Consider the following 25,893-nt stretch of genomic DNA (forward strand, 5'->3'; position numbering starts at 1 on the left):
AGAAAAAAACCCCAAAGCACTAGAGACGGTAGGGCTCCTCGGTAAGGGAGATGAGTAAACTGAGGCACAATGGAGAACAGTGAGACAGTGAGCAGCCATTTTAAAGACTAAGTGTGCAACAGGATGTTCAGGAAAGTTAGATGGTGTGCTGTCACATGTGTAGGAGCAGAAGGAAGGCATGCATATATGTACTACGCACAAATCAGAGAGAGTTGGGAGGAGACACAAGAGACAATGGGAGACTGATTTCTGGGGAAAGGACTCAAGAGTTAGCAGGAGAGCATTGCATCACTTGATTTGTCAGTTTAAAGCATTCATGATGGTATTGCTGTATGTTCATGTGAGCACGTGTGTTCGTGCACGTGCGTGCGTGTGTTCGTGTGTTGTGTGTGTGTACGCCAGCTAAAAGAACAGCTATCTTTAGAAGACACTGAGAAAAGTTAAGTCTAAAAATTTACCTCCCTGGGCAGGGCAAAGCAGGGTGCAGAGAACGGGGGATGAGGCAACTTCAGGCACGTACTTCCCCCTGAGAGCGGCTCTTGGCTCTGCCTGGAGCTCACTAATGGCCAAACCAAACAGACTCCCAACTCTCCCAAGGGACGGAGACTAGACTGAACAACTTCTGAATCACAGCCTCAGAGAGCCTGGGCATTCACTGACCGTGGGCACAGCTGTGGCCAGCCTTGCTCTGGAGGCTGGCCACATACCCCTCTCTCCTTGCACGTAATCCATTACTCTATAGCTGTAGATGAATCAGGTAACTAAAATGTTGCCAACTCTTCACCACTGCTCACAGTACAAAGTCAGATTTTAATTTAGATTAGCATTCAAGATGTCCACGGGTTGGCCTCACAGACCCTTCTCCATCTTGCATGATTTCTCATTCTGTACAAACATACACTTTCTTCTGGATCTGGTTGGATTCTTAACTGCTGTCTACCCCCGTTGGGCCCCAGTCAAGTCACTTGGCCCTTCTGCATCTCGATTTCTCATCTGGAAAATGGAGGTTTACAGTAAAAGCATCCACTTCAGGACTGATGCGGAGTCTCTGGAGTTCACATCTGTGTGAGCAGAAGGGGGTGGGGTGGGACCGCTGGATCACAACAGGGGCTGCTGCAGTGTGGCTGCCCACCCATCTCCAAGTTTCTCCATGTCTTCCCTAACCACTCTGGGTATCAGTGGACTTCTTAGCTAGAAAATCAGACAGCATGTAGATTCTCTGCTGTAGTGAGGTCACCGAAGCCTGCAGTGGAGCACAGGAGTCTGTTCCCTGTGACATGGATGGTGAGGGCCACACTGGGGTGTGCTGGACCCCAGCAGCATCAGGTGTTGGTCTCTGTAGGTCTATATTATCACACCTAGTTTGTGTGGTGTTGGGGTTGGAACCCAGGGCTTCACACATGCTAGGCAGGTCATGGGGGGGTGTGCCTCTCATAGAACTTGGAAGGCCACCTTGCAATTCCTTCCCTAGGTCCTATTTGATTCAGTCTCCACAGGTGTCTCCTAGGTATCAGGATCCCAGTAAGTGCTCTCAGACCTCTACCAACCTGTCAGGAATCAGGGCCTACCAGTCACCTGCTGCCCTGTTCACCTGTGGGACTGCAGCTGTGTTCAGGGGAAAACTATGGTATAGCTGGCACCACACCAACCATATTGACCATACATCCAGGCCTGGCAAAGGGATCAACCTCCCCCAGGTCTGTCTTTCAAGAAAGCAGCCCGTTGTGGTTTTCTTGAGAGAAAGTAAGGGTTTTCCTCAGCGGTACCACCTGAAAGATGCTTAGAGCATCTTACATGGTCACTTCCGATTCTGAGCACCACACAGGTTCTAGGCAACTGGCCAAGCTCTCTGGGAGATTTGGGCGACAGCTTTGATAATGAAATCAATGTGCTAGCTCTTTCCAGGGAGTTATGATGGCGTTGCCAATCCATACCTGCCAAAGGGTCTTGCTTTGGAAGATGTGCATGGTGATGGAGCAACTTTAAGAAGGTCAGTTTAGTGAGAGAACTTGAAGGACTAGAGGTCCTTGAAGGAGATCAAGGTGTTTCTAACAGGACTCTTCTTAGTTCTTACTAAGGTTAGCATAAGAGCTTCAGCCAGGCTCTTCACCCCATCAAAGCAGAGTGTTTCCACGTGCTTCCATTATAAAGTGCCATCCTTGCCAGATGCCAAATAAGCCATCTGATGTAGAACCTAAAGCCTTCTCAATGGTGGGCTATGCAAACCTCTTGTCTTCCTAGGTGAAAGCTCCCTAGTACAGAAGGTGTGTGTACGTGTAGGCCGTAGGAGAACATCCAAGTGTCTCTTTGGGAATGGTCTACTTTGTTTTGTAGACAGGGCGTCTGTCTTATGGGTCAGTGAGGTGAGGAAGCCTCGGGGTTCATCTGTCTGTCTGTCTGTCTGTCTGTCTGTCTGCCCGTCTGAGATTACGAAGCACTCATTACCATGTTGGCTATTCACATGCATTCTGGGATTAAATTCAGATTCTTGTATTTGTGTGGCGAGTGCCTTACTGACTGAGCCATCTCCCCAGGCCCTGGTCCAGACTTTCGAGGAAGTAGTACCCTCCCCGAACACAACCAACTTCATATTCCTACATAGCTCAGCCTTGTTAATGGGTACAGCAAACATGGTCCTGAGAGACCTAGAGCAGAGCAAGTGGGGAGATGCCAGTACTGTCCAGCATCTTTGGGAAGGGAGAGGAGGTCTTTGGTGCAACGGGGTCGGGATAGGGGGTTCTCCTTTGTGGAAAGCTCCCATGTGCTCAGAGGACTAAGAGCTCTGGCTTCAAGACAGACTCTTCGAAAAACAAAGGCTCCTCATTTCTTCCAGGGCCTCGTGTCTTTGCACAGACCTGCTCTTTGAAATGAGGCCTAGTGCTGGACTCTGCCCCACAGCCAACTTTCAGAGGCACTTTGGGGGACCTTGCAACCAGTGTGCGAGCTGCCTCAAAGCCAGATGTATTCCATTTTGTTATTTTAAATAAATTTCCCAAATGTGTAACAATTAAACGGTACGTATGTGGAGGCTTTGTTTGCCTATAGGAAATCTACCCTCGTCCCTAGCTCTGCTCAAAAAGATTTCCTGAAGTAAAAAGCAAACTCTACTCCTTACAAGAATTTAATTCTTCTTTTAATATAAATAAGGCAGCGTGCTCCCAAAGCAACCCTGGTGTAGCATGGGCTCCTGTCCTGTCCCGGGCTCAGAAGACAAGGAGCCAGAGTTGTCCTTCCCGTGACCTTCTCCTGGAAGTGAAGGGCAAACTGAAGAAGGTCTAGGTTGGGTCTTGGCTTCTGGAGGCTGGTTCTTGGTTGCCGGGCTCTCTTCAAAGCACAGCCGGATATGAATGAGCAGGGAAAGGCACAGATAATATCTGTCTCCACTCTGGGAGGTACCTCTTGGACGAGGCGGCTCAAGGCTGTTGACAGAGCTGCATGTTGTGTAGTTTCTGTGACTGGGTCCCAGGTTGTCACTTGGAGGCTGCAGAGGGGCAGGACCACCCATGTTCAGTTTAACTACTGCTGGTACTCAAGCATCCTATAGTCTCTAGCCACGGTGCACGTGGCAGGTCCTCTCCACCACCACTTAACCTTGGTGGCTAAAGGGTCCATCTTCTGGAGAGTTTTGAGACCACATGAGGCACGTGTGGGGTGAAGGGAAGCCTGGTTTTGATGCCTGAACTTCTGGAGAGCTAGCAGGTGCCACCTCGTTCTTCACCCGAGTTTCTTCTTTGGTCCACTGTAAAAGTTACCAAGGAGATGTGGAGAAGAAATCCCCAAGAGCTGGTCATGGTCAAGTGGAAGAGAAGCTGCTGGAACAGGCCTGGACAGGAGCCCAGCTTCAGGCTCTGGTACTTGTCTGGGGCACACAGCACTCCCTTAGGTAACCAGGCTATGCCTAAACTACTCACATAGATCCCCAGTGAGCCCAGCCTCCACCATGTTCTTTAAGCCTGGGTCATCTATGAGGTCACCAAGGCCTGTGCAGAAAAGACTGGAGATGAACAGTGGGTGAGGCCCTCTTGGAGTTAGGAACTGGGAGATGCTTTGGTTCTGGGGACCAGAGCTGGGTTTTCATAGCACCTGTGGCTTACAAGCCTACCCTTCCCTATGACCAGGACCCTGAGGATGGGCTACGGATATCATAATCCTTACTCCAGGACTCTGTAATTTTCCTCAAAGTGGGCCAAAGTGCAAGCCGAGTATGAGTACCTGTGACCTTCTACCATGCTGCTGGCTGGTAAGACCAGCAATGGAGAGGGGAGGGGCTTCAGAGCCAGCACCCAATGTGGTAAATGGCACCCATGGTGATTGGGACCTGATACAAGGGTAAAGGGACAGGGAGAGGGTATGCACCTGAGTAACATGTCTGCCTGAGAAACCGGCCAACTTTAGACTCCACCACCAAGGCCCCATTTCTCTGTAGTGGAGACATTAGCCACCAGGCCCCTGGACTCCTGCCAGGTTCTTTTAGCCAAGTCAGCCACCGTGGGACCTGTTACTGTGCATGATGTGGTTCAAAGGCTGTGAATTCCCACATCTGTCCCCACTCATGATTCAGCTGCAGATGTCTGGGGCCTGGAGCTCCTGGGGTAGAGTGCAGGGAGTCTGATCCCGGGCAACATCCCGGTAGATCCTCTTTGATACAGAACACAGGATGGACTGTGATACAGAAAGGACTGCATTCAAATCAGTGCTTGCATTTTCTCTCAGTACCTAGAGACTGGTCTGTCACTGTCTTAGTCATTCATCGTGATCCAAAACTAAGCTACAAATAATTGGGCACCTAAACCCAAACAATGGTTTTACCAACAAGCCCCCAGGGCAGAAAGGCAAACCAGTGTCTAGTTGCAACTCTGTTTCCTTCACTCTGTAGGGCCTGGCTTCCCAGGGACCTGAGCCTCAGCTCCCTCTAGGCCTACTGTGTTTCCTGTGTGAGGTCACAGAGCCCAGTAAGGTAGACACACGGGATGCTCTCCTTCTTCTCCCTCAATCTTATATTCTACAAGGCGACAGTTTTTGGTGGTGGGCTGGCACGGTCTGATGGGACATGGAGGGAATACTCGCTAATGAGCGTTGGGGTGTTCTTAAGCATTTCATAGAAGGAGTTCACTGTGTTATGGTAAAGAGTCCGCTGCAGGACGAAGGGCCGGAAGAGGTTGAGAGGCTCGGCTCTGTGCACAACCTCTGGGAGACCCATAGCCTTAGGCACCTTGCGGTTGCCCACGAAGAAGTGATGGAGCTTCTTCTCCAGCAGGCTCCTCTCCAGGAAGCAGAGGAGATCCTGCAGACGCACATCCAGCTGGCTGGCCTTCCAGTCAGCGGCCTGCCGGGACAGCAGGAGATGCAGCAGGGCAGTCTTTAGGTGGTAGTTCTTCAGCCCACTGGGGCCTGTCAGACGGCTCTGCTTGGAGAGCAAGAAGGAGGCAATCTGCAAACAGCTAAGGTGGCAGGCACCCTCTGGCAGAGCCTTAGCTGTCATCCGGAGGAACTGTCGTTCATAGACAGCGAAGGACAGGGGCCAGTCAGTGCTAGAGGCTGGGGCTCCCATGCAGGGCTCCTTGGGAAGTTGTGTGACAAAGTACAGGTCTGAGTCATCACACTGGATCACAGGGGTCAAGATGAAAGGCATGAACTTCCCCGATCGGAACTTGATTTTGAGAGACCCTGGGGTGTCCAGCTCTCCAAAGGCAAGGTCAAACTCATATTTGTGGGCGATGCGGTGCCAAGCTCTGGTGAGGGCCACCTGGAACCACTTCATAACCTGCATGGTATCTAGATAGGAGGACTCTCTGGAACACAGTAAGTTCTCCATCTCACCGTTCCTCCCACTGCTGCCGGGCCACGTCCCTCTAGTCTTGCCATGGAGGAGACACAGCATATCCTCCCCAAGCTTAGTCTTGTCGCAGATACAGCCTAGAGGGTCCCCGTCAGCCAGGGTCACCTTGATCTGGCCATAGCCCTGACGTTCCAGGGGCACTGAAGGGCTGGAGCACCAGAACTCTGGGTGGAAGCTGTAAGGCTCTGGGGGTATGAAGGGTACAAACAGGTGGCACAGCAGCGGCCTCTCCACTTGCCAGTTTTCATACATGCTGCCCACACCAATGAAGTCCTCCATCTCCATGTCAGTGTTCCGGTTGCAGACGCTCCTCAGAGCTTCCAGCAGATCATCCACGAAACCTTCCACAAACTCCCGGGTGCGGGTGGCATCCCCTGTGGCGCTTCGGATACAGTGCTCGTAGAAGTGGTCCAGGGTGGCCCTATTGGGCAGGGAAAGGCCCAGCAGCGGGATGCCCCCTAGTCCCGACAGCTCATCCTCATCCCCACCCAGACTCTCCGGACAGGTCCCGTCCTGGTGGTCCTGCCTCCATACCTCGATGATCAGGAAGAGGATCATGCAGAGAGTGCTCCAGAGGTCCCAGGTGGTGTGGGGCTCTTGCTGCTGCTGGTCCTCGACTTCTTCCTGCCGCAGAGCCTCTTTCTCAGCCTCCAGACGTGACAGCTCCTCCTCCAGGCGCAGCTGCTCCATCTGCAGCTTCTCCTGGTGCTCCTGCATCTTGCGAATGATCTCCTCCTCGTTTTCGGGAATTGTGGCATTCTCCCGTGGGAACAGCAGTGGGTGGTTAATGATGGCAGTCACCACAACCAGACAGACCCGGAAGAGTCCCATGGCCATAGCTGCAGTGGTCCTAGGAACAAAGACAGACACTGCTGGTCACACCTACGTTTCCTTCAAGGACCCTTCGCCCTGGACCCTTGTTGCGGCCCGAGCTGCCCCACGTTTGGGGGCCAGAAATGTTGAGAGCCGCTCTGCTCCACGTTGGACGCCAAAAATGTTGCGGCCCGAGCTGCCCCATGTTTGAGGGCCAAAAACTTTGAAAACTGCTCTACCCCACGTTTGGGGTCCAAAATGTCTCGGACCATTCTGTCAATGTTTGGACCTGCACTGCCAAAAGCCTTGGGAGCTAAACGTTAGAGCCTGCACTGCCCCAAGCTGCTCCAATCCACGGGTCGGGGTTCAGCAAGAGAGAGAGAATGAGTACTGACTCGAGGAATGAAGATCAGACAGAGTGTGATTCAATCCTGTTTATTCTTCAGTCTCTCTTCTTCTCTCCAAGTCCCAAGTCCTAAGTTCCTAGTCCCTAGTGCCTCCGAGTTCCAAGTTACGTCTTCCAAGTGTTAAGTGCCTAATGTCTAATTGCAAGTTGTACTCCAAGTGCCAAGACTCAAGTGCCTACTACCTAATAATAATTCTTCTGAGTTCTCTAGTCCAAGTGTCTTCTTCCTCAATGCCTAATTCCTACTCCAAGTTGTACTCAACTCTCCTGTCTGCCTCTCGCCTTTTATATGTCTCACTTCTAAGCCATGCCTCTGAGTCACACCTTTAAGTCATGCCCTTAGGTCTTGTCTCTAAATCTGATCTCTAAGTCACACCCTTAAGTCACACACCTTTAAGTCTCACACACCAAGGGAAAATCCTGGGTATCTAAAACAAGATGTTATCAGAGTGTGCTCAGCTGTTGTAGGCTGATGTAATCAAATCTTTTATCAGGGTATATGGCTCAAGATGGCTGCAAGGATGATAGCTGCCTTCTGTCGGCTCCCCACAGACCCTTGTATTAGTCTCAGCCCCCAGGAGCTGGTGATGGCTCTGGTTCTCATGCCCAGCCCCTAGCTGTCCCCAGTGACCATCTACCATGCTCCAGTTCATCCTTAGAGGAAGACCCAAGGCTTATACATGTCATAGACATTTCCTTCTGTCTCTCAGGACACTTCTCAATGGAGTCCACACACACATTTGACCCCGAGGGCCAATCTTCTATGCTCCTGGCCCTTTGGCTAAGGTAGATATAAAACAACTCAAATCCAGAGGGGGCTAGAGAAGCAAAACTCAAGATAACAAGACTATTCCACACAGCTACACCCACAGTGATTTGTTCTGTGATGAATATATGAATAACCTGAGACAATGGGAAGAAAGGTGTTCCTTGTTGCTACAGTTGTTGATAATGGGATTATATCTACAGTGTGGGCTGCTCGTTAGCTACTACCAAGGGGAACCTGCCGCTGACACGGGGTAAAGCACACTCCCACACGCAGATGTGTATGAACCCGTTGCTTCTGGTGTTTGCAACCAGGGGAGTCAATAAAGATGCTCTTTGTCTTTAAGCTAAGCTGAGTTGTTTTTCAGCCATCAGAGCTATGAGGCTCCAAATGCTGCTTTCTGTCCCCACTGGGTTTTGTTTAGTGGATGTGTCTTCCAGCAATGAAACCTGGTGGTTAAAAAGGGCAAGTTCCAAGTTAGTCCTGTCACTGGGTAGTGACACTGTGTGGCGCTGAGTGTGTTAACTCACCTCTCTGAGCCTAGGTTTTTTGGTTTAGACAAAGAAGGTAATACTATCCCTGCAGGGCCATGGGATTGATGCCACTCACTAATCTTATCAAAGCTTTGAACTCTGAATGTGACCTCTTAGCTGTTTCTCTAAGACATGGGTTTTTAGGACTTAAATAACGTGGAAGAAAGGCTAAACTCTTTCAATCTTTGCAACTCCAATTGTGATACACAGAACACTGGCTGGAATAGATTTGAGTATGGGGCTGACACACATAGGAGACAGAGTCAGGAGGATTGCCATGGACTCAAGGTTAGCCTAGGCTATACAGTGAGGCTACCATATTAGCCTAGGCTATATAGTGAGGCTACCGGAAAACAAGACAGGGGCCTGAGTGAGGGCTTAGCAGGTAAGAGCACTTATTGCTCTCGCAGAGAACCAGGGATTGGTTCCTAGCACTGTTACCACACAGCTCACAACCTCCTCTCCTCTAGTTCCAGGGAGCTGATAGCCTCCTCCGGTCTCCAAGGGCACACACACACACACACACACACACACCATGCATAGACACACCACTCACACCACACACACACACCACACACACCATGCACAGACACACCACACACACACACACACCACACACACACACCACACACAGACACACACACACCACACACACACACCCTACACAGACACAGACACACACACCACACAGATACAGACACAGACACACACAGACACAGACACAGACACACACACACACACACACACACACACACACACACACACACACACAGCTAAAACCAAAACAAACATACAAAAAACTACAAGCAGAATTGCAACCCCGCTTCTGACCTCAGTCAGAATCTGTATTTTAAAATCATCCTGAAGGGGTTGGAGTTGGAGAGATGGTGCAGTGGCTTTTCAAGGGCCGATGTTTGATTCCCAGAACCCACATGGTAGCTCTCAACGGTCTAACTCCTGTTCCAGGGGATCTGACGCCCTCTTCTGGTCTCCATGAGTGCTGCATGCCTGTGCTATGTATGGTAAGACAGTATACATAGCCTTCGGCATTCAGGCACCACAGGGAGGTCTAGAATAAGAGGCATTTCTGTATTATTAACTTTACACTGAACTCTCTCCTCTCTCAGCAGGAGTCTTGGGAATGAACTGTCCACCCCTGTCCACACCTGCCCAGTTCCGTTCCTTCCAGAGACCTCAGCAAAGAGAGTGAAGATCTTGAGATTGTTGTTGGATAGCAAAGAGAAGAACCCAAAGGGCGTCACCTGTCACACTCCTGGGGTGAGCCAACACTGGGTGACAGGAATTTCCAGACCCTTTGGCTAGAGTCCCCCGACCCTCAACTTACATGAAGAAATTCTTACTCTTATGGAATCTGGGAAAAGGGGGTTTGTCAGCACGTGCGGATTCTCCAACAAGGGGGAGATGAACACTTGCAGCGTGTGTTAACTGCTTTCTAGGGCAAGCTACTGTTCAAGTGTGACTCAGACAGCTCCACCCCTACACACAGTCGCTAGTCAGCAGGATCCAAGGGGGCTGAGAGTGGAGATCTAGCCCCCGGGAAGGAGGAGACAAGTTCGGGCTCATCTCTGAAGAGCTCACAGGTTTCTACAGAACAGGAAGCCAGGGACAAGAGAAAGTGCAGACGTCAGACTAGTAAAGGGTAGGATGGGGGGAAATGTCCAAGGGCAACCAGTTAGCCTCCCACTCCCGAGCCGGGAAAAGCATGCCGGGTAATTGCAGAAACAGAGCAGCCAAGATGGCCCAAGGACAGAACTCTGAGGCCGGTTCATGCTCAGGGATCAGGGCTTTAAATGGAGTACTGGCAGTATAATACCAGATGGCAGCCAGCTAGCTAGGTGACCATAGAAGGTTCCAAGGTCTTTCAAGGCTCCTGGAACACTGGCAGTGACCTTTGGTCACGGCTGAACCCATGCACCAACAGAGGAGGGAGAACATACCATCACTGGAGGAGTGTGGTTAACACTAATCCCTAGACTAGAGTGTTCTCTTCCCTTTCACACAATAGCTTCAGCTATGCCACCCGAGAAAAGCCTCAAGCCTGCAGGAGGATGCCCGGCTCTAGAGTCTCCTTGTTCAGGAGTTAAGAGCACTTGGAAGGGACAGACTTAAGTTAGGAAAAGCACGGGAACCTTGGATAAATGACTCGGCTTTTCCGATCCCGTCTCTGCGTCTGTCAAATGAGAAGAGAGATTCCTGGTGTTGTCCAGCTTGAATAAGGTGATCTCCCAGAGCCTTAGTGAAATCCTTGTCACTGATCAACTGCCCTTGTCAAACAGTAGCTGTGACAGGTGGGAATCCACAGATGTCCCTGCCTGCAAGGGGCTCCGGAAGGGCACAGGCAGCACCCATGGGGGTTACAGACAAATTTTGTCAGAAATACCAGGCAAACAGCATAGCAAACACAGAGGCGTCCAGCTTTGGAGATGGCCAGCAGACCTGGCATTGAACAAAGCTCTACCCCGGTCACCTCAGTGACTCACTCCCATCCTCATCTGAGGAGGTCAGAACTGCCGTCCCTTTACAAGGATGCTAAGGTCGAGTACATACAGGTGCTCAGTAAGTACCTGGCACGGAGCAGGCGCCCCACAAGTAGGAGCTTCTTTCTCCTGAGCCTCCACAGGCCTGTGTTCTCACCAGCCAAGCCCTGCCCAAGTCTCAGGGTGTGGAGGAACGCACACTGGAAAATGCTTTGGAAGCAGAAAACACTCCACTCCACTGTTACTGCTGTTCCTTGGCACAGCGCTCCCTCCGTCCTGCCCCTCCCCCACCCCCAGCAGATGGGGAGAATCCTTGAGAGCCTGGACCTTCCTGAAAGTAGGGACTCAGCTCCTCACTCAACCATCACCTCCTGCCCAGGGATCCTAACCCAGTTGTCATTTCGTCCCATGCTAACCTCCATGTACGCTGTAGAGCCCTGGGGATGGGTAGGAGGGCCAGACCAAGATACTGAATAGGCTGTAGCTGTTCTGTGCCTACCACCCAGAGCTATAATTGAGGTCTCTGCTCTTCTACTTCCCAAGCCAGTTAATAGGGACCACTGCCCTGAAGGCCCCGGGTAGGAGGGAGGAGGATTTTGTGTTCTGATGTGAAGCTCTTGTAAACCAAAACCACATGCACGTCCATGCACACTTACATGAGCACACACCCTTCCCCAAAGGGTGTCTTTCCCCCATTCCAAGGATGTCTCTCTCGGCTGGTTCCAAAGCTATCAGCTTTGAGACTGACCCACACCTGTGGTTTGTGACATCTGTTGGCAGCCTTGGCTTTGGGAATAAACCTGGGTCATTTGGCGGGGCTTTCGCCTCCTTGCCAGGAAGCAGACAGGAAGCCTGCTAAATTCCTCTCCACCCCAGCCTAACCCACAGGGAGGGCGGCTCAAACAGCTAAACTTAGCCTGGCAAAAAGCCAGGCCTTGGGATACAGAGGCTGGAGAAAGATGATGACCTCTGGATGTCTGGGTGAATGTGGTAGCCAGGACAGGTACTCCAGGCTCTTTCTGTAGGGTTAGTCAGAAGCCCAAGGCCCTAGGGGAGAAACGTGAGGTGGCTATTAACTGGGGTCCCTTCTGCACCTTAGAGCATTCATACAATGTCTTTGGTGAACAAACCTTAGAGGACATAGCTCCTGTCTGTTGAGCCCTCACTTAAGATGTGCTCAGCACTGTTCACACTGACTACTGTGGCCTTCCAAGAGGGGGCTATGACCGCTGTATCTCAGATGGGTTAGCCAAAGCTCAAAGAACTTTCTAGTCATATGACTACAGAGGTCACAGCTAGCCAGGAATTCCAGCTGCTCTGCCTGCCTCCGCCTGTAAAGCGCAGGCTTTTCCACGGCCATTTCTCAGCAACTTAGTACCTCCCTCTGGGATTGTGACTCTCCAAGGCTCCCAGGAGCAGCACCACCTGGGAACTTGCTGGACAGATGTATTTTCAGTGCCACTGTATGCTACCCGCTGATCAGAATGTCAGGGTACGGGCTAGCACTGTGTTTTTAGCAAACTTCCCTGGTGGTTCTTGGACCCCCCTCCCCCCACCCTCTGCTCAAGTCTGAGGAGCACCCATTCTAAAGCCAGGTATCCTCTGGGGAGAAGGAAGGTGGGGCTCCTGCAGTATCATAGCTGGATTTTGGAGCTTGCCAAGGTCTCCAGCCTGTCAGATGTAATTAGCTCAGCTAATTAATTACAATAGCAGCCACGGTCCTGGAGAGGCAGTCTGAGCCAAGAGGAACATCTGACAGCTTTCTTACTGAGTGGAATAAAGGAGCTAGATGCTAGTAGACTGGGGGTGGGGGACTACTTGGGATTCCCCCCCCTCCCCCCGCCATCACTGTCTAAGTTCTAGACCCTTCCAGAGAAGAGTCAAGAAGACCAGACTATCCTGGTTGTGCTGAACCCTACTGTGTGCCTAGCCATGTGTTTGGGTTTCCAAGTCCAGCTAATAGGGTTCACGGTTGTGTGAGTAAAATAAAGCCAATGCTAAGAAAGTCAGAATTTAGAGTTGTACTAATCTAAGCCCCATTTTACAGCTTTGTAAACTGAAGCCCAAAGAGGAGATAGGTTGGACCTGGAAGGTGATGTAGAGGGGGCTGAGGTAGAATGGATGTCCCCTGTGGGAAGTCCCAGGGGTTGTCTGGTAGGAGTTTTGGTGCAGAAGAATAGCAAAAGATGTTTTCAAGCCAGGCAGGCATGCCACAGGCCTTTAATCCCAGCAATCGTGAGGCAGAGGCAGTGCAGGTGGATCTTTGAGTTTGAGGTCAGTCTGGGTCTACAGAACAAGTTGTCTACACAGAGAAACCCTATCTCTAAAAACCAAAAGGAAGAAAGGAAGAAAGGAAGGAAGGAAGGAAGGAAGGAAGGAAGGAAGGAAGGAAGGAAGAAGATATTCTTATTATTAAGAGTTCCTCCATGTCAGTCAAGATGTTAAGTACTCTGCACGTGCTATCCTGTGCCAGGCACAGGACTTGGCCCTTTGCTCGTTACCTACCCATGCTGGGCAGTACCCATGTTGGGCAGTACCCATGCTGGGCAGTACCCATGCCAGGCAGTACCCATGCCGGGCAGTGCTTAGCCTGCATGTGCTTGTTTAGTTTTTAGAACATGATGTTGGCAGCCATATTATTTCTGTCTCACAGAAGGGGCTCATGGTCACAGATGGTCTGCAGGACACGTGAGCATCTCTGCAGCTGAGCTTCTCCTTTCTCTGCTCTCTCTCCATTCCTCAGGAGGTTGAGGGGAACTGAGTGAGTGGATCCAATACTTCCTGCTGCCTGGGGGCAGGCACCTCCTGGCCACCAGTGTCAGGGGCAATTGACCATATCATCAGGATGACTGTCTGTCATGCTTCTCATGATGTAGAGAACCAGGGCCACATCATGGCTTGGTTGACTGCAGAGCCTATTTTGGCCTCTGTCTTGGTGTGGGGTTTTGGAATCCAAGGCTGGGGTAGCCTGAGCCCTGTAGAGACCCCCAATATCCCACTTTTCTTTCTGTATCTCCAACTGCATACTTTCTTTAGGGGAGTGGAGCCCCACTAGCTCCCTCTGGGAGCAGGTCGATCACCCCTTCTGAGAATGGCTTGGACCACTGCCCTGCCCTTTACTAGATCAGCCTAGCCACTGATTCTGCCTTCTCAGCCACGGGTCCAGCACAGCAAACTAAGCATCCTCCTACAGCTTCCAAGGCCCCCTGCATGGGTTGGACACCACACAGCCCCCAGCATGTCAGGGAGAGCTGACTTAGCCTGTGCTGGGAGATACCCATGGCAGATACAGATGTGGCAGTCACCAAACTCTATTTTTGGCAAACTCGGGACCTAGCACCAGGGCTCAGCCACCTGAGTTCAGTGTGCACTGCCTGCTATAAGAGCACCCAATAACATTTTAGAACATGGAGGAGGAGAAAGGCCTGATAAAGCTGGCCCTTGTCCAAGCAAGGACAGGAGGAGATGCAAGGTACTACGACTGTAGCATTTCTGGCTGGACCTTTCTTCATCTGTACCCACACAGGGGCAGGGCAGGACACCTCTGTTGGGGGCTGGGCCATGGCAGTCCTCCTCAAAAGAGAGGAAGGGGCAGACAAAGAAAGGAAGTGAAGAAAGAGGAAGAAGACCAACCAGAACAATTGAGAAAGTGGGCAGAAAGGGTGTGGTCCGCCCTTACCCACCTCATTTACCTGAAATCCTTGTGGCCAGGGAGGAGATAGGAGAGGACACCAGGGGAAAATAAGCCAGGCTGGCGTGGGAGGCGGAGTAGTGGGGGCACTGGTCATTTGGATGACGCATGCGTTACCTGCAGGCAGTGGTCCCACAGTACACATTCTGTGAATTCAGAGTGGTAAGACCTTTCTCTCCCCCCCCCACCCCAGTTTAGATTTTTATCAGAATCCTTCAAGTTTAAAGGATTGGTTACTTAAAAAAAAAATCTTTTAAAACCTCCTGGATCCAATCAGATATTTCAATGGCTCACTATGGCCCCTCAATGCCAGTGCTGGGCCTCTTCGCTGCTCTCTGACTCACCAATCTGGAAAGCATTCCTTTAGGCTCCTGCCTCCAAGCCCCCCCAGCAACTACTTGGCATAACTATGACTTCTCCAGCCTAAGCCTAACCTCTGCCCCACAACCCAGTCCTGACCCCTCTCATACCTCCTACTCAGTCTAGCAGCTGCTCTGTCATCCTGATAGCATTTGTGGGATGATTGTGTGTCGGGCCTGTGCTGGGGCTTTATCTAGACGCCAGGACCGTGTGCTCTCTTTCACCTAGCTTCTCCAGGAATTTGAAGACTCTGGTATGGTATAAAAGGTCTGTGGTTCCCAAAGACCAGAGAAATCCCTCTACCTAAGTTAGAGGCCATCCAGATTGACCAAGCAGATCACCAGTGAGGCCGTGGGGAGTACCCACTGGGTGGGATGTGATCCGTTTGCTATGGTAGGCTATGTTGTCCACGCGAGGATGCCGGCTGGACCCAAAGGAGATATCAGGTCACAGTGCCAAAAGTAACCTTTTAAGAGGGAGGGGCTTCAAGGAAGCCACCAGGATGACAATTCTCTTGTCTGAACTGGGGTCATGAGAGTGGCCAGGGCAGTGAAGGGACAGGAAGGAGAGAGGCCTAGACACTTATGACCCTGGCAGGAGGGTTACATCCTTCCTGCTAGTTAATGTGCCCGCATTAAGCATGGCAGAGAAATCATTACTCTCCTAGGAAGGACAAGGTGTCCCTCTGAGGACATGGTGCACAGGGAGTCACAGATAACTTGATGTCTTGGGAACAGACAGACAGAGGATGGGGTCGGGGCAGGAGGAAAGACTGCAGCCTGAGCTCTGGCCACACCCTCTTCCCTTTCATTTATTCTCTTTAGGTCACCTGGAATCCAGCAGTCACTGTGTGGATTGAATGACAGTCTTCAAGAAGACGTGACTCTACCAGACCCTGAAGCAACCTTCTTTGGGACAAAGGGATGGGTTAAGATAAAGGAGTTTGAGGTGAGATCCTGGATCCAAGAGAGACAGAAAGGATAGGATGGAGGAAAAAGCAATGGGAGACAGATTTAGATAGATGCTGCATCACTGAAGGGATATCTGAGCTGGGAGAAAGAAGGAAGGATCCTTCTAGAACAGGCAGTATGGGCCTGAGGATACCCTGTTACAACATCCAAAGGAGACTGGTGCAAGTCTTGACAAGAAAGTAGCCTCCTCCTCTCTCTCTGCAAACAACTCCCCAGCCGTCTCTGCTTCAACCTGATTTGCACCCATGACATGTGAGAGAGCAGACTTTCAGGGTGAGGTCCTCTGCACTCTCCTAGTACTCTGCTTCTCCAGACCTGAAGTTCTCCCCCACTTCAACGGAGTCCTCTTTCCACGCAATGAGATCAAAGCTTTAGGTGTTATGTTCAGAGCCCGGCCTCAGCCAGCCTCAGGGACCCCTCAATTCCCTCTTTGCCTGGCCAAGCCACCTCAGATCACCCACTGCCCTCTAACTACACGTCGCCCCGCTTCCACACTCCGTGTTGCAGGTTCTGGAAGCTAAAGCTCCACCCAATGTCTTCTATGAGCTCCTTCTACAAACCATTTCAAGGGGCCTTCTAGGTTCCTCTCACTCTTCAGATAATTCCTTCTCATTTGAAGAACATGGGAAGGGAGCTCTGAATGCAGGTAAGTGTGCTTTTATATGTGAGGCACCTCATAGGTGTGCCTGACATGCAAGAAGCACACCCAAGTGCGGGTTCCCTGGGCCTCTACCCTAAGTGTTTCAACATATGATGCAGCCCTGGGGGAGAGTCTCCCCAACCTCTCCTCACAGGTGGGAAGCCAGAGCGCTGAAGTTGACTAGTCTGAGGTCATTCAACTGCTAAAGCTCCAGGGCCCACACCTGTGCCCATCCCTCTGGCCTCACCAGTTAGCTGCATTTCTTAACTGTCAGACTTCTCCAAGGCCAGGGGAGGGAGGGTCTTCTTTGCCACCGTGATTCTCTAAAGAATCTGACAGGTACCTGCGCACAGTGCCAAAGATGCACAGCTTATACTGGGGATACCACATTCCAAGCAAGGCTGCACAGACTCTGACTCTCCTTTCTCACTGACTGCTCTCTCCGTGAGCTTCCCAGAGTGTGCACTGGCAGAGGTGGGGTGGGGGTGGGGCTCTGTAGACCCCTGGGATTCCGCCACAAATTTCTACAGCTGAAACAGGCCCTGTGTCTCTCAGGAACGAGCTGTTACCAACATCCCAGACTTGTACTGGGTTGGCTCAATCCTCCAATTAGAATCACAAACACACATACGTGCGCGCACATAGACACACTCTCTCTCTCTCTCTCTCTCTCTCTCTCTCTCTCTCGATACAAGGTGGGAAGGGACTTCAGGGCAGAGCATGCCAGGGCTCCCACTTGCACCCTTCCTACTTAGGTCACCTTGAGGTTTTGTACACAAGCAGTGCCTCCCAAGGCTCCCTCTCTGGTGGACAGGCAGAGCAGGCTGCAGAACCAAGGAGTAAACACAAAGGAAAACAAAGCCCTCCCAGGCTCCTCCCTCCCCCTTCCAGAGGAGCTGGGGATGGATAATTGGCAGTACCCAGCAGCTCAGTAGCCAGGTCTTTTTGATCCTAGCATGGGAACAAAAAAAGTCAGCTCAGAAGACAGCCAGTCTGAATTCTCCAGCACCTCTAACCTCTAGGCACAGAGGACAACGACTCATATGCTGGACATTGCTGCAGGCAAAGGAAAGCCCCTACTGTAGGCCTCCCCAGCCCACTCTCAGGCTCAGGCAGTACCTGAAAGTCACACACACACACACACACACACACACACACACACACACACACACACACACACACACACACACACACTCACACACACACACACACACACACACACACACACACACACACACACACACACACGGGTGGGGGTGGTCTATGCCTACAAAGATCTCAAAACCTTTCATCTTCTTAAAGAGGAACAAAGGGGAGGAGGCCAGCCCAGCTGTAAAAAAAAAAAAAATCTCAAGAGCTGTGGTCAACTTCTTTGCCTGTGCTGAACCTCAGGTTCCTGTGTTGGGATGTAGGCTGAACAGAACGGCTGCCTATCTGTCTGCCCTCCCACACCTGTTGGCCAGAGCTAATGAATTCTCCTTTCTGAAACACAGAGGGCCTAATCAGTCCAGCTTGGAACAGTTATTGAAATCACTCCCTGGATTATCTGTAATGGCACAGCCATATTTCCTACCAGTTACCCAAAGCAAAACAGCAAGGACAAGCCACCACATCACTTTGCTCCATGGGGATGAAGTGGCTGCGTGTGATAACGTGTGCTCTACTTAGCCATGCCTGGCATGCCACAAGGGTCCAGATGAGAAATAGTGATGACTGATCCACCAGCATCCAAGGATAGTGTCAAATTCAAATTCATAAGTTCACTTGCACAAATCTCTGCACTCTCCCACCACCACCACCAAAAGGCCACCGAGAAACAGTTCAAAGCTCTTCAGCTAGGAAGAGTTTTAATACTTTGTAGAAGCTTAGAGCACAGTAAAGGGGCCTGTTTGTGATCAGAAGGACTGGTTGGGGTCCTGGTTCTGCCATGGGCTATGACACCATCAGGTAGTCCTTGGCTTACAGCCAATTGGTCAGGTACCGCATAGTCACACTGTGGAGTCTTCAGAAGCCCGTGCACGCTAAATTATCTCCCCCTCCTCCTCCTCATCTTCTTCTAAAGGTCACAGAAGGAGAGAAGGGAGTCCAGTGACCTAGGTGGCTCACCAGCATTCCGTGGGCCGCCAGTACCACCTTGGCTCTCGAAATAGATTTCACGAATATGGGAATGGATGGAGTCTTATTCCCAGGAGCTGACATGTGCTGTTCTTAGAGTGGCAGGGGAGTCCCGGTTGAATTCACACCTAGACAGTCTTTCTGAGAGGGACCCTACACTCAGAAAAGCAAGGCTAACAGTGATGAACACCAAGTACCAGCAAATGTGACTCAAGCCCTTGGCAGATGTAGCCCGGGAAACAGCTGTAAGTTCTTTTTAGCCCTTAACTTCAAGTCAGTGTTTACAAAGAACTGTGAATGAGGCCCCACAGAAAGTTTTATAAGGTCTCCACTACCTTATGTCCTTCAAGGAAGTCTCGTAGACATAGAAGGTAAACAGAGGAAGATTACAGAATCTGCTGATTCAGTAAGGCAGGGTAAGCAAGTGTTTCTTCTGGAGAAATCTGGACAAGTCTCTGGCGTTGACACACACCAAGAGGGTTTATGAACTGCAACCAATACATGACAACGGTTGCTTTGCTTAAGCTTTGTGCCGTGTGCTTTCTACGTACTGCTCTCAGGTTAAATCTCTAAGGAAGGCACTCATATCCATCTGCAAATAAGGGAACAGAGGCACAGAGGAGTAAGGGCACTTGCCCAATACGTCAGGCATGGGAGATAAGTATCCCATAATGCTCAGTGGACATCTGTGGAACACTGGACGTGTGCTTCTGGATCTCTTTGCTTTTATATATGGATACTAAGACACTGAATGAACTCATAAAGCGTCTTCTGAGAGAGACTGTGTGACCTGCTAAGCCTTCTCACAGCTGATTAGGAAAAGGAACGGGCATCTTCTGACAGGGGTCTGGGGTTGTTTGTGTTGGGTTAAGGGAAAAGGAAGGAACAGGGCATTGGGGGTTAGGATGTAGGATCGGAGCCTGGTATCCTCTGCCTCCTCCCTTCTAGTCTGGGGTGCTGTCCTGCCTCCTCAGAGATCCAGAACAAAGTCTTGGCAAACAAAGGACCTGTTCATGAATCTGAGGTAACTCCCCTGCCTGCCGCTATAGAAGAGGGCTATTGGAACAGGCTCCCGTGGGAACTGTGCTATGAGCTCAGGGTTCTCTCAACAGGAAGGATCACAATGCTGACAGCATTCCTCAAGGTTGCACGCTGCTGGTGGGGCACTCTTCTGCATCCACTTTGGGCATCCACAGTGGTAGTTTGGGCCAGTTTTGAAGTAGTGTTCTACCTCCTGGGTAAGCCATGAATGGTCTTCACTCATTGGGAAGGGAATCACTTGATAAACACGGATTCTGTGTTCTCCCCAGGGACTCCAATGGGAACATCTCAATGAATATACTACATGTTATATGGTAGTTGTTCCCATCATCATTAAAGGGACAAGACATCAGTCCCCTCCACTAATATCACAGAGTAGATAGGGATGGAAGGCTCAGGCCTGGAACTGACCCGCCCGCCAGCTTCTTATTTTTGACACTCAAGCTGTGCTATTCCATCATATGCTACTTTTTTAGTCTCTGGACTGTGAAGTCTGGGCAGAGATGCCTGAAGTGGGAGAAGGAAAGGCCTGGGAGACAGCGGATCTAAGATGGAATCGTGTCTTGGGGACAAAAGGCAAGCCTCAGCTTGTTCCTTTATCTAGAAAACTGTAAGCGCCTTGAGGGGCTTTAGAGAGGAAGAGAAACAGATGGATGTGAAGGGTCGTGGGCGGGCTTTGCTGGGAGCAGGTGTTCAGTGTGAAGTTGGTGTTCTCTGTAAAGATTATTCTGTCAGTAGGAATAAAAGGTCTTGATGGGTGGGTTGTTTTTTTTTTTTTTTGGTGGGGGAGGGTGGGGACCGGTTTTCCAAGTAGAAGTGTGAGCTTGCAAAATGTCTACTCAGCTAAGGATATTTTAATTTTCGGTTAGAACCCTTAAAAAGGCCACATTCATTCACATAAAAATTGGGACTACCACTTTAGCCACTGACCTGCTGGACGACAGGGAAGCATATGAAGTTCTGTCTACTTGTACCAAACAGACTTGACTCAGGCTCTTTGAAGTTGAAAGGCCTTGAGTTCTGAAGCTCTGCAGAGACAGATCCACCATGTCATCTAGTTTCCCACGTCTCTCTGGGAGAGCAGCTCGCCTGCGCCTGCATCTTTCATTGGTAGTGTGGGCTCATGGCAGCCCTTGCTTAGGAATTCTGTCTGAAGGACAACAGCAGGCATCACCTTAGATCATGAGGATGAAGCCACAGGCCAGCAATTAAGAGTGTCAGAATTGCCATGAGTCCAGTGGGTGCATAGTACTGTCCTCAGAGTGTCTCTTTGATGGGACACAGTGGGCAGCGGTGACTGCCTTCTCTACTACGGCTCCCAAATTACCAAGTATCTTGAAAAAAAAAAAAACAAAAACCCTAGCTTCCAGTACAAGCTCCCAAAGATAAAAAGAGGACTCCCAGGGATTAATTTACCATGGATAGAATCCCACAGGCCCATGAGAGCAGAGTGATAAGTAACTGTCTACCTCTTGGAGGGTGGCTCCACACATTCCTTTCCTTCCCTGCCTTGGGTTATAAAGCTCTCGAGGCTACTAAATCCCTAACACAGAGCCTTGCTTGTCATAGTTACTTGATCAGTGAAAACCCCTTGTAGTAAGGACATGGGGTAAGGACATGAGAAAAGCCACTTTTTGGTGCTATTCCACCACCTCAGACCATTCCAATCCCCTCCTTGGAGATGGAGTGAGCAGAAGCTTGTATATGGAGTCAGTCTGGGTCAGAGAAGAAAGAGAACAGAGCAGCACTATGCCTTCCCCTTGGGACACACCTAAGGCCTCAAGACCCTCAACCAACTAGCTCAACAGCCCAGCCTACCAGCTCAGCTCCCACCCGTGTCCCACCCTCTCTACAACCCCTGACAAACACACCTGTGGTAGTTATATCTTCTAGGGCCCTTTCCTGTAACATGTGTCTTACAGTTGACGCTGGTTTATGTCCTTCCTGTCTCCCTTAAGGTGGATGTGTTGCCTGGGCAACAGTAATGCCATCTGAGGGGCCTCCATTCCAATGATGTCACCGGGCGGGGCACATGGGCACAGGGGAGACACATTCTCTATGAGAAGATATCAGGGGTGGAAACCATTGAAGAGGACCCTAGAGGGCCTTTTGGGTACTCTCAAGAGACCTTTTGTTTTCTAGAGACTTCCCCATGCTGATCTCCTGTCTGGGAAGGACAATTTTGGGGACAAGCTTGAAACTGGCTTTCCTCTATCTTCGGTGGACCAACTTTCTCCTCAGCTTCTATCCCTATGGGACAGTCTGGGTCCCCATGGCCTGCCCTCCCACCCCTGCCCCATCTAAGCCCCCGCCACCTCCAGCATTAGCCTGATGGGAACTGGGAGGAAACTTGAACTAGCCACACTGTGGCCTGGACTAGGCACTGTGCTAAGTGCTTCTTATTCAACTCATGCCTGAGATGGGTAATTCTGATTTTACACATGAAACTGAGATTTGGAGCAGATAAGGCACTGCTCAACCATTGAGAATACCCAACCACAGAGCAACAGAACAGAGACTCAACCCCAGGCCTACCCAGTCCAAAGTCCATGCAGTTCACATCTTGATTCCATGACACTAATTGTGAACCTAGAGTAGCCCCAGACAGAGAACAGAGAGAGGCCAGCTGGGCAGGGCAGGTGGCCTGAGGCAGCAGAAGGGGACACTGTCCTTGGTAGGCCTCCCTTACTTCTGGACCTAATCAGTGGTTCTAAGTGGCCACAGTACTCTTCCACTCCTGGGGCCTGAGTACTAAGTAAGGCCCGTGTTTCTTTGTTCTGTGCTAGGTTTCTATGGACTCACCTGGGTCACCAGAACATCTGATGGATTTGCATGCATATAGCACAGAAGGCAGTCCTACAATCCTGAGAGTGTATAATGTCCACATTATGCAAATGTATGTAACTGAGGGTTATTGCTTGCAAAGCACTAAGCAAACAAGTAAATAAAACGGGGGGAAAAGCTGCATCATGAAAACATAGATGGAGAAATTCTACCAGGAGGCCTCTCCTAAGGCACACACAGGTACAGCCTCTTAGTGGGTCCAGCTATAAGGAGCCAAGGCCTGGGACATGATGCACCCAGGTAAAAGGCAATCTGCTGGCTCCAGTCACCACGGATGGCCTCTGCTTTAAAGTGCTCCTTCCAATTAAGTGCTGACGCAGATGGTATAGCAGCTAAGCAATCTTTGAGTTGGTGTGGAGAGAGGGGGTGTTAGAAATGGTTTCCTCCATGGTACTGGGAAAGACACATGCACATAAATAGGATTTCCTGGGGACAGGAAGAGGACACAGAGGGGATGAAGGGTTTGGAAGAACAAGTCAGGATGTGTGATCTCTTTCATCTCCTACTTCTTGGGAAGCTCCACCCTGCAAGTAGCTGTCACCTTTTCCCTCCGCACCACACCCAGGTGCCACTTACTCATCCCTGCCACTCCAGGATGCAAACTGGATCGGCCACCTCACACCTCGCACTGCTCAGTAACCAGGAAGGTCATTTGATGCTTGGCCAAACCTCACATCAACCATCAAGGCTGGGCTTGCCTCTTTCCTGACTGACTCCCTTCCACAGCTGGATGAGTCTGCCACCCTTTTTTCAAATTATCATTTTATTTTATTTTTTAATTTTTATGTATGTGGGTGTTTTGCTTGCATGTTTGTCTGTGTGCCACTTGCGTGCCTCAGGTCCTTGGATGCCAGAAGAGGGAACCCTGGAACGAGAGTTACCACATGGCAGCAAGCCACTGGAAGAGTAGCCAGTGCTCTTAACCACTGAGCAAGCTCTCCAGCCTATGTTAAACTCTCAGTAAGTGACTGCTATGAATGACTGTTCAGTTAGTGTATTGTTCAAGACCAGGCTGGGGGAGCAAGCATGACTGTCAGCTGCTTGGCTATGAGGCCCTTGTGTTATATGGTACCAAATAGCAACTTCCTGCTAAGAGTGAGGACCATATTTAATTCACACAAAGGACTGGTAGCCGTGGCGGTTACCGTCAGCTCTCAGCATCCTCACGGTTCTATGGTTCTATCACGCCTGGATGAGGGCATCCGAGATGGACCAGCATTCAGCATGAATCATTGGTTTTTTTTTTTTTTTTTTTTTTAAATTTGAAAACCGGCTACTGCTTCGAAGGCCGCAGCACCCTCAGATCTTAATTGGAGGATACCTCTCGCCTCCAAACATGGATACACAGAGGCACGTCTAACCTCTGCTCACACTGATGCGAGCACATTTCCCCTTGGGCTCCAATGGCTGTTCTCTATTGTGCCCCATCTCTGCTCTAACCAAGGACTCTGAGGCCAGACTGAGGAAGCCATTTCAATGCTTGGAACAGCTGACAGCCACACCCATGCCCCTGTGCTTCTCATCCCTGGGTTACATCTGCTGGAACCCTCCTTCCTCACCAGATGCACCTTTCCCACCTGTCTCCATAATCTCTATCCGTCTCCCCTGGACAAGTTTAGTTTGTCAGTAGTGTGCCCCTGACAAGAGGCCTTGAGAACTGATCTAGTGTATTCCACTGGCCCGGCCTTACTCTTGTACGCTACAGAATCCAGATGGATACCACTGTCTCCATGGAGACAAAGCATGCTTTTGTCAAACAGGATTGCATCTGATATTAACCCCAGAGGGTCCCAAAAGGGAAAACTATAAAACCAGGGTTCTTGCAGACAGTGAGCAATTATCTCCCAGAAGCTGCCACACCTTCTTGCCCTCTGATTAAAAAGTTCACCCACACACCTTTTGTGTTTCTCTCCTGGCCTGGAGAGCTAACAACTTTTGGGATGATAGCATCAGGTTAAAAGTTCAGGTCTTTGCCCCCTTTCAGAACCTTAAACTGCTGTGTCTCAAAAATTTACCCACTGAGAGGGAGGTGTGAGCAAAGGGCTCCCCATCTTCCTCAGGGTTCTATCCAGAAAGTGAGTATAACCACCACGTGGTTAGCCACAAGTGGAAAAGTCTGAAGGCAGAATGCCTGGGGCAGCAGACATTCACACGAATCAGCAAATAACGAAAGCCACTTAGGCTGTCCTCCTGCACAGCGGCCTCTGTCACCCTTTTCACTGCTGACCTGGACCAGGAGCCACACAAGCTGTGTTGGCTTCAGCTAGCAGCCTATCCCAAAACAGAACTAGTTTGTAAAAGAGAAGAAATACGAAAGACAACAGAAAGCCACCCGGCATTGACTTACATGGTACCAGTGTCTGGCCCCTTCTGTTTTGGAAAGGGTGACCATTTTCATACTAGGTAGAGAGGCAAAAGGCTAAAACGTAGTTCTTCCCTGGTTCGGTCAGTATTTTCCCATTTTTGTACGGGGAATCAGCTAGGAGCTTCTGAGTCCCTTTACCTGTTGGCCAGAATGAGGGAGGTGCAGAGTGGGCCTCGAGATGGGGTTAGGAATCAAGGCAGACACTACATCCCAGGAGAAAAAATTGCAGGGTCTACTCCACTAGGAGTCTTGAAAGAGGAAGTGGCAGGGGCTTCATCCGGCCTGAAGCAACCTCGTTGCGTCAATACAAGCTATGAAGAAACTAACGTCATTCCCATTCCTTTCTTCCAGGACTGAGACTTGGCTACCCAACCCGGTTTAAGAGATGGAAGGTCCCAGCTCTAGGCACAAACACGTGGCCTGCCTAAGGGCTCTGAAAGCAGAAGCTGCCTGCCTCTCAGATTGCTGGAGTCACTGAGGGCTCTGTGGCGCAGACAAGGGCGGAGACCCCAGTGCATCACATCCGAAGAGTGATGCCCACTTCGTATGCGTGCATTAAAGGAGTTCCCAGGGTCGGTTCTGGCCAGGGTCTCCGCATACGTCACTCCGCGCTCCTGGTCACGATCTCCCACGCAGCTCTGAGGGATCCTCAGTCCCCCGAGCGCCCTTCATCCCACACACTCAGTTTGAGGGGCAGCCAAACCTCACAGTCAAGCCCCCTCACTTACGTTTGGCCGCGGCGGCCGCAGGGGTCCCGAGTGGGTCTCGCTCCACGAGCGGGTCAGGGTCCCGGGTCTGCAGGGGATCCAGGGATGCGGACAACTAGATCGCCGCGGCTCCCGCCTCCTGGACTCCTCCCGCCCAGCTCTAATGGGCTGCAGAGTTACTCATTTCCGTGTTGTCACGGAAACTTTTTGCTCCTTATAAGAACAAAACACCCGCCTTTACTGGCGCCAGGCGGAGGTCCTTAAGGACGACCGTGAGGGTTACCGGTGAGAGACCCTGGATCCG

General features: G+C 50.7%; 1 protein-coding gene across 1 annotated transcript; it reads right to left on the reverse strand.

Moving 5' to 3' along the window:
* Nucleotides 1-3,116: 3,116 nt before the first annotated feature.
* On the reverse strand, nucleotides 3,117-25,789 carry Itprip (inositol 1,4,5-trisphosphate receptor interacting protein). Its single transcript, XM_034496926.2, has 2 exons — nucleotides 25,611-25,789; nucleotides 3,117-6,689 (listed from the first exon to the last, which is right to left on the reverse strand). The coding sequence occupies exon 2, from the start codon at nucleotides 6,674-6,676 to the stop codon at nucleotides 5,003-5,005; it is 1,674 nt and encodes a 557-aa protein (XP_034352817.1). The 5' UTR covers nucleotides 6,677-6,689; nucleotides 25,611-25,789; the 3' UTR covers nucleotides 3,117-5,002.
* Between the last annotated feature and the right edge of the window lie 104 nt (nucleotides 25,790-25,893).

The sequence above is a fragment of the Arvicanthis niloticus genome, chromosome 1 (genome assembly GCF_011762505.2).
Source record: "Arvicanthis niloticus isolate mArvNil1 chromosome 1, mArvNil1.pat.X, whole genome shotgun sequence".
Lineage (NCBI taxonomy): Eukaryota > Metazoa > Chordata > Mammalia > Rodentia > Muridae > Arvicanthis > Arvicanthis niloticus.

What these genes read in the sequence shown, in the direction of transcription:
- Itprip (XM_034496926.2), bottom strand. Translation starts at nt 6,676, where the DNA reads ATGGCCATGGGACTCTTCCGGGTCTGTCTGGTTGTGGTGACTGCCATC.